At 33.8% G+C, this 9,256-nt stretch overlaps 1 protein-coding gene across 6 annotated transcripts in view; it reads left to right on the top strand.

The window, feature by feature from the left end:
- The window catches only part of NARS2 (asparaginyl-tRNA synthetase 2, mitochondrial), a 139,907-nt gene that overhangs the window by 50,368 nt on the left and 80,283 nt on the right, over window positions 1-9,256 (top strand). For 4 of the 6 annotated variants that reach the window (XM_017893593.1, XM_017893592.1, XM_017893597.1 and 1 more), the window contains exon 6: window positions 1,213-1,307. The exons of the other annotated variants lie outside the window; for them this stretch is intronic. In XM_017893593.1, coding sequence (XP_017749082.1) covers window positions 1,213-1,307 — 95 coding nt within the window. The remainder of the gene's footprint in view (window positions 1-1,212; window positions 1,308-9,256) is intronic. 6 annotated transcript variants of the gene reach the window in all.

The raw sequence follows: 9,256 nt of genomic DNA, 5'->3' as shown, positions 1-9,256 counted from the left end.
AAAATGAATTCATCGATCTCTGACTAGTATCAAAGTTAAGTTGGAAAAAAATAGGCAGTTATTAGAAAAATAAATGAAAGATTCAACTGATTTTACAGTACATTTTTTATTTATGCACAGATACTGATACATGATATGCAATATTTTAGAATAACCAATGAAATTAAATAAGATAATTTTATTTCTTGTGTTACCATAATTTAATATTTGGTACTGTTAAAAGAGTCTTACATTCTCCATTACATATTTTAAATTGACTTTATTGCTTTTGCAGTGATTACACCTTTACACTAAAACATTTTCAAATAAATGCACAGTTTAAAATACAAGACGCTGGGCTCAGGGGACTCATGCCTGTTAATCCCAGCACTTTGGGAGGCTGAGGTGGAAGGATCTCTTGATCCCAGAAAATCGAGACCAGCCTGGGCAACATAATGAGACCCTGTGTTTAAATCAACAAAAACAAGTGTAACTTTCTTCCCCAGAAGAGGATATGATACTCATAACTTGATTCAGAAGCTACTGTTTAAATTGTGTTTGGCCTCCAGGTAGTTTGTTTTAGCTTAACTCTTAACAAATGTTGAATGGCTTGTTTCCTACACATTTCAAATGGAATAATCACCCTTTCTATATTGTAAGTTCATAAAGATCTCATTGCTCAGTGTATCTTTTAAAGATAGAGTCATGCTTTTCCTGCTACCTAGTTATGGTGACAGTTAAATGAAATGTTTTTGAAAGTCTATAATGTGTTTATAAAAATCTGTGTTAAAAGCATTACTATTAATATTTTAATAATAAATACGACCTTGCATGTTCCAGAGGCTATTCCCTTGAGATAATTAAGTCTCAGTCCTGAGTCAGCCTTTTAAGATTGTGTGATTCTTCACATTAAAAATTAATTCATAATTTCTTGCCTTAGCTTGCCCCTTAATCAAAATCACTTTTTAGGAGAAGGTGTATTTTGTGACAAAGGTAGTTTGTCCTTTGGTTATTGTATGTTTTGAAAATATGGAGCAAACTTCCTTGCCTTTATTAGCACTTTCCAAGCTGGCGTTTTGTCTTAGATGTGTAACTACCTTTATTTTCACGAGAACAACCTGTCTTCACGTAGACTTAATGGCATTGTGACTTTTAGTTGTGGCATGTATATGAATGTGAAAAGCAAAGCAAAACATTTAATAGTTTTTTGTGGCTTGTGTTTTTGATTTGCAGCCTTCAGGTAAACTAAAGTTACCTGAGAAGAATTTCTTCAGTGTTCCTGCTTTCTTAACTGTCTCAGGACAACTTCATCTAGAAGTGATGTCAGGGTATGAAGTTTTCCTTTCTCTTTTGCTTTAATATAGTTTGCTTTTTTATGGTTTGGTTGAAAGTCCTTCCTTTCCCATGCTCAGTCCTTAAAGTTGAAATTAGTCTTTATCATTAGTTCACTTGAATTTTCCAAAATATTCAAGCTTCTTACTTGTGATATAGACGTTTGACTATCAGAAACCATATTTATATCATATCTACTATCTTTTTGCTTATCAAAATGTAATACAGAACTTTATTTTATTAATCATTTATGGAAGAAAGGCAATTATATATATATCTAGAACCAGGGATTTTATAGTTTATTCCTATAAAACAATGGAATCAATTCATTTGATTTTTAAGAAAGAGTAAGTATGAAACGAAGAAGAATTTTTTTTTTTCCGTAATGGTTAATAAATTAACTCATAACCACATTTGAGAAGGTGTACAACAAATTACATCTTTTTAAGTCAGATAAATGAATTTAGCACTGTCAGAACCATTTCCTAGGTAGTCTTATTATTCATTTTCAATCCTTCAGTGTGCGCGCCTTTACTTCCTCCATATATCCATTCTTGAGCTTCCAAATATTCTCATAATTACCCATCTTCTCATATTACACCTCATTACATTTCCCCACTCCTGTAAGCCATGATAATTAGGTAGTATATCCTCCACTATTTTATCCATTTACCTTATTCTATCTTCGACGAATCCATTAGATTCCATTAGGATCCTCTCCCGCCTTTAATTTCTGCCATTCAGCTCGGACGTATATATCCACCTTGCCACTACATATCATATCGTCATTTTTCTAACTTTCCATCCTCCTAATACTCTCAGGTTCGGCACTACCATTTTTCCTATAGCTCTCATTCAACTCCTAAGTTCCAGCCCGGGACCGTTCCATTCCATTTGAAACTTGTCCACTATTCCCGTTCCTTTGGCATATCCATTCTATTCCATTCAACATATCCATTCCTTCCATATTCATTTCATCCATTATTCTTCCATATTCCATTCCATGAATCCCCATTATTTCGCTGCTTATTTCATTTCTAGTAATATCGCGGTTCTTTATGCTCGTCTAGTATCATCGATTCCGCTCTCAACTACTAGTGCCCATTGTATCCATTCTACACTGCCGCTATATAGCTTCCTTCATTTCCAAAGTAGATGGACCCAGGCATCCGTTCCATTCCACACCTCAGGTCCTCTATATAATTAATTCAAACTTCATCTTATTCCTATTCTCAATAGACCTTTATCAGTTCCACCATTGGCATCCTTACCAATCTCTCCATATTCTCTCAAACTCTTCACTTCCATCATTACGATGATTCCTACTTCCTCCGACTCCAATATTAGCACTGGCCATCCATTCCTCGATTTCCCAAAGCTGTATTTCCAAATCGCCCTTCAACTAACCTTGCAAGCCTTCTCATGTGGTAATTTTCGATTATCTCAAGCTATACTCACAAATGTTACATTTCATACGGCTATTTATCTCCGATTTCTCATTTCTCATTAATATTTTTTCTTTATGGGTATTATGGTAATTTTCCGCATATTCAATTTCAATCTTTCATCCATCTCTAGCTTCCACTCTCTATAGATCATAGAATAATGATCTTTTTTTGTTTTCCATGTTTAAAAATGACCAATGAAAAACTAGGAAAATTAATAAATAGTTTTGCGTGGTTTACCTTTGTACTTTGCTAAAGAAATGGAAAGTACCATGGTGGAATAAGAATGGTATTGAAAGTAACATATCCTTTTCCTGATTTATCTTTGAACAAAAATATTTATTTGATAGTTCCATAACAATTAATTGTCATTAATTAACAGAATACCAGCAAGAAAAGTGTCCATAATAAATTGTGAAGATTTAATAGGATTTGCAGATCTGATTAGGAAAGGCTGTTGTCAAGCAATAGTCCTGGAAAGTTCTTATGTCTACGAATTGTATTTAAAAATTAACATGACTCTTAAATAAATGATATTATCAAAGATTCATTCAATTCATCTATTAAAAGAGGAAACAGTAAAATAGAAAACTTTAAGAGCGTCTGAGGAACTCTGTATTTATAGACATTTTAATAATGGAGTAAGATATGCTAGGTCAAGTTACAACTGGTAATGTCCCTACAGGACAAATACACACTAACCTTTGGGATTATCCCTCTTTCTACCTGAACAGAATTTTTTTGTAACTCTACCGGCAAAATTGTAAATTAACCATGTACTTCACTTTATATGGGTTTATTTAGTTTCATATTCCATAATTCAATATTAATATTCATATTGAATATTTTAATCAATAATTAAAATTAGAATAATAGGAACAGTAATTTCATTTCCATAAGTAATGTAAGTAACCATTGAATGGGCCCTTTGTCCCTTATTATTTAAAGCATACCTTGAAGGCATTCATCTTTTAGACTACAGCTTTTGGCATTATATTTAAAGGGTTTTGGATAACTTCTTACACTTTTAGTATTCATTTCTATTAATTTAAAAGTTAGAGGCAAGGTGTCGCTCCCATAGAAGTGTCATGATGTGAAAATATATAACTTTGCAATATTTGTTTCTCTAATATAATAAACTAGTGATTTAATATACCCTCTTCCCCCAGTAAGTGCAGTGAACCCACAAACACAGTGGGTTCCTGTGGAACTTGACAGAAAGATTAAATTGGTAGATATTAGTTTTGTATTTTTATAGTGGTGCCTGAGTATTTCTACTACTGTCTTAAATGTTCCTAGTTTTAATATGCCCAGTTCTGTGCATTAATATTACAGAATAAATGTTTTTCTGATTAAAGCATTGGATTTATTCTCCCTAGAAAATGTTTATCCCTTTTTCCTGCAGCTTTGTTTTTCTTGATTCAATTTAAAGACTTATAAAGGCAAAAGATTATGCCAACTGAAAGAGAAACCAGAGTATTAAGACTTTTAAATGGAGAATGATAGTTTAAATTAGACGTTACTTTTCCAAAAGGATATCCTCTGGGTTTAGTGGTTTATGGTTACATTTTTAAAGCTTTTTTTTTAAAGTAAATATTCTATGTTGGAATAATTTTAATATATAGAAAGTTGAAAAGATAGTGCATAGTTTTGTATACTCCCCATCCAGTTTCCCCATTGTTAACATCTTCCATGACCATAATACCTTTGTCAAAACCAAGAATTAAGTGTTAGCACATTACTATTAATGACATTCTAGACTTTATTTGGATTTCACCGGCTTTTCTGTTAATATCCTTTTCTTTTCCAGGATCCAGTTCAGGGTACCACATAAAACTTAGTTGTCGTGTTTCCCCAGTCTCTTCCATTCTGTGACAGTTTCTCAATTTTCTTTTTTATGACCTGTGGAGTGTACTCTAATCTGGGTATGTCTGACATTTTCTCATGATTAGACTAGGGTTATTTGGGTATTTTGAAAGAATACCACTGAGGCGAAGGCTTGTCCCGTCACATCATATCAGTGGATATGTGATATCTATATGATGATGCTAACCTTCATTATTGGGATAAGGTAGTGTTTGCCAAGTTTCTTTACTGAAAGTATACTATTTTTTCCCTTTTCTTACTCTAATTTTGGAAGTAAGTCACTAAGTTTAGTCTGCCCTCACTGGGGATGGGAGTTTGGGAAGAGGGAGTTGGAGTTAAGAACCACGCGCAGGAGGGAGAATGTTTGGAATTCTATATGAAAATTTGTTGTCTTTTATCCTTCTTTATTTTTTATTTGTGTAATCATTTATATCTTAATGGACTCATATATTTCATAGTTTAAATTATAATTCAGTGCTATGTTATGTACTTTGATGCTTAAAACTGTTTTAGTTTTGTTGTTGGAAACTCATTCAGATTGATTCTTACATTCCTTTGACATGCCCCCCCATATTTTGACTACTTCCTTATTCTCTGCTACTGCAAGATGGCTCAGCTTTTGTTTGCTTGTTTGTTTGACATTTATTCACCACCTTTATTTGGTTTTATTTTTTTTTATGGTCAGTAAAATTACACTGACATATTATTATTCCTCCAAAGTCCATAGCTTTCATGAGAATTCACTCCTGGTGGTCTGCATTCTATGCTTTTGGACAGATGACATGTGTTCACCATTATAGTAACATACATAATAGTTTTGTTGCCCTAGAACTTTTCTGTGCTATTCCTAGCCATCCTTCCTTCCTAACCCCTGGTAACCATTGATTGTTTTATCATCTCCATAGTTTTGCCTTTTCCAGAATGTCATGTAGTTGGAATCATACACCATAGAGCCCTTTTAGATTGGCTTCTTTTGCTTAGTAATATGAATTTAAAGTTCCTCCAGGACTTTTCATGACTGGATAGCTCATTTGTTTTAGTGCTAAATAATATTCTGTTGCCTGGATGTAACACAATTTATCAATTCACCTGTTGAAAGACATCTTTTGGTTGTTTCCAAGTTTTGGCAAATTTCCCAGGCTTATTTTTTATTTTCCCTTCCCTAGTCCTAAAATTAGTTATTTCTCCAAAGAGCCCTGGTTCCTTTTATTAGAAGATGGTATTTAGAAGCCAAGATTGGGTCACTGGATATGTTTGCTGTTACTGAGAGATTATTGCTTTTAAGCCTTTCAGTAGACAGAGATTTTTTTTTTTAACTAGAGAAAGCTAAGTGGGTTTTCATTGCATTTTGCTTATGAACATAAGTGGTAAGTTCATTCCAAGAGAGATGTAAATTGTAAGACCTGCAATTAAGAAATATCACATAGTGAAGTGTTCCGTTTCTCATCCGTTAAAGTTAGTTGGAGAGAGGTTCAGCCTAAAAAGAAAGAATTTGTATTACTGTTACAGGGATTTTTTTCCTTCTTGGGCATTTTTGTGCTAAGCCATGAAGTCAAGCATATTTTAGGTTAAAACTGATGCTTTTCTCTTGACTGTTGTTGTTGGAGTAAATTAGTACAGTTTTCTAGAAGAATACCTTTTACCCAGAATTTCATTTCTAGAAATTTTTTTTAAGGAAACGATCTGACAACTCTGCAGAGAAGCTTAAACAAAAATGTTGAAAGCAACTTTATTTATAATAGTGAAAAATTACTAATAATATAAATATCCATTCAAGATTGGTTAAACCTCAGTATACCAAGAAAAATAGTCATCATCATTTATCATCTGGGGCTAATGGGCCTTATTTTAAAAAAATATTTTAAAGCCATCTTGTAGTTAGTACACAGAAGTGTAAATAAAGGGACAGTGAAGATCAACTTTATTAGAAATTTTCAGAAGAGTTTAAGCATAGCAAGTCAAAAAAATTAAACTGTTCTATTGAGAGATAACATGTGTGCCCTAAAATTCACCAATTTGAAGTATATAATTCAGTGGGTTTTAGCATATTTTGCAGATGTTCAGATATCACTGTCATAGTTTTAAAATACTTTCCAATATTTATAATTTTAAGGGTTTTTTTAATCACTCCCAAAATACAAATTTTTCCCATTAGCACTCACTCCCTGTCCTCTTCTTTGCCCCCACCCCTGGACAATCACTAATTAATCTAAGTTCTCTCTCTATGAACTTGCCTATTCTGGGTATTTATCATATATAAATGGAATCACACAGTAAATTGTATTTTGTGACTAGTTTATTTCATTTAGCAAATGTTTTCAAAGTTCATCCAACTTGCAGCATGTATCAGTACTTCATTCCTTTTTATTCCCAAATAGCATTCCATTACATGTGTCTATAATATTTTGCTTCATTTATCAGATAATGAGCATTTGGGTTGTTTCTACTTTTGGCTCTTATAAGTAATGTTGCTGCAAACATTTGGGTGGAAGTTTTTGTGTGGACATGTTATCATTTCTCTTTGGTAGATACCTAGGAGTGAAATTAATGGGTCATGCAGTAACTATGTTTAACTGTGTGAGGAATTGCTAGTCTGTTTTCCACATAGGCTGGACCATTTTACAGTTCCACCAGCAAGAGCAAAAGCATTCCAGCTTCTCCACATCCTTGCAAACGGTTGTTATTGTCTGTCTTTTTTATTGTAGCTGTTCTAGCAGATGTAAAGTAGTATCTCATTATGGTTTTGACTTGGATTCCCCTGACTACTAATGATGGCTTTTCATCATTAAGCTCAGTGAGCACTTGAAAAGGTGTGGAGCATCCTTCCGTGTGCCTATTGGCCATTTGTATATATTTTATTTGGAGAAATGTCTATGTAAGTCCTTGAGTTAGTTTTAAAATTGGATTGTCTTTTTATTGAATTTTGAGAGTTCTTTATATATTCTGCATACAGGTCCTTTATTAAATATATGATTTGCAAATATTTTTTCCCCGTTTGGTGGATTTTCTTTTCACATCCTTGATGTTGGCAAACTCAGATTTTCGTTTTCACTTTTCTGGGTTTTGAAAGTGCTCCAGATGGGCATAGCCTATTGAATGCAGCTAACTGGTGAATACTGCCATGCATGAACCCGGAACATATGCTGTTCTTTGAATACTGATTCCAGATTTTTAAATACATCTTTAATAGGCTCTAAGTTATTATTACTTCTGAATCTTGTACTTACATTATTTTAAAAACATGCTTTTGAGTATTTTGTCCCCTTATAATTTTGTTGAAGGGAGAGTGGCCATCTTTTTTGCCCCGTAATTGCAAAACATTTTTATTTTTAGATTGTACACCAATTAGAATGATCAAATTAATGAATTCTTTCTATTTCTACATCATGGTTTTTTTTCCCAAACACCTTTATAAAATACTTGCTTCAGCATTTGTTCACTTATTAACCTTATTAAGTTTTGGTGTACAAATATCATAAATGATGAAGGAATATTGCCACATATCCTTTTAGGAAATGGGATGGTCCAAGTTCTTGTAAATTATTACATAATGAAATCCTTATTGTGGAATGACTCTGGAGGAAAATAATGTGTTTTTTGTCTTGAAATGTATTTTTCACTTAACAGTTCTTATGTTTGAGAAAATTCACTTAGATAGATATCATTATCTGAAAGCTCTTTGAGATTTCACTTACACAGCCAATTTTATCATCATCATTAGAGAGTAGATTGTCAGCTAGGTGCAATGGCTCATGCCTATAATCCCAGTGCTTTGGGAGGCTGAAGTGGAAGGATCACTTGAGGCCAGAAGTTTGAGACCAGCCTGGGCAACACACGAGACCCTATCTCTACCAAAAAAAGAATATATATATATATATATTAGCTGGATGTAGTGGCACATACCAGGATTCCAAGCTACTTGGGATGCTAAGGCAGGAGGGCACTTAAGCCCAGGAGACTGAGGCTGCAGTAAGCTATGATTATGCTACTGCACTCCAGCGTGGGCAACAAAAAGGGGAGGAGATTGTTGCTGCCTCTTTGCATTTGTGTTCTGATTTGTCTAATAACTATGAAATATCTTTATCATTTTGATTCTCTTTGTTAGTATGAGTGAAAAATAAAGATCTGAATTCTGAACTGTGATCTGCAAAACTACAAAAGGCTACAACCATGTATCCAGGCTTTTCTTATACCTTCTTGAAAGATGACAGGCCTGGCACAGTGGCTTAAGCCTGCAGTCTCAACACTTTTAAGAGGCTGAGGCAGGAGGATCACTTGAAGCCAGGAGTTCAAGACTATTCTAGGCAATATAGTGGGACCTAGTCTCTACAAACAAACAAAAAAACAAAAACCAAATATGATGGCATATGCCTGTAGTCCGAGGTACTTGGGGGAGAGGAAGGCAGGAAGATTGCTGAAGCCCAGGAGTTGCATACTGCAGTGAGCTGTGATCACAACGCCACACTCCAGCCTGGGCAGCAGAATGAAACCCACCTCTTAAAAAAACAAAACAAAAAAACAAGAATAAGAAAACTGAAGTTGATATAATGTTGACAATTTATCTCACTGTTGCATTTTCCTCTTAGGCACCCATCATTCTTCTGTTACCCTTTTTTTTTTTTTTTTTTTTTTTT

Source organism: Rhinopithecus bieti, unplaced genomic scaffold (genome assembly GCF_001698545.2).
Source record: "Rhinopithecus bieti isolate Rb0 unplaced genomic scaffold, ASM169854v2 scaffold_23868, whole genome shotgun sequence".
Lineage (NCBI taxonomy): Eukaryota > Metazoa > Chordata > Mammalia > Primates > Cercopithecidae > Rhinopithecus > Rhinopithecus bieti.
This window is presented reverse-complemented; position numbering and strand designations above follow the sequence as displayed.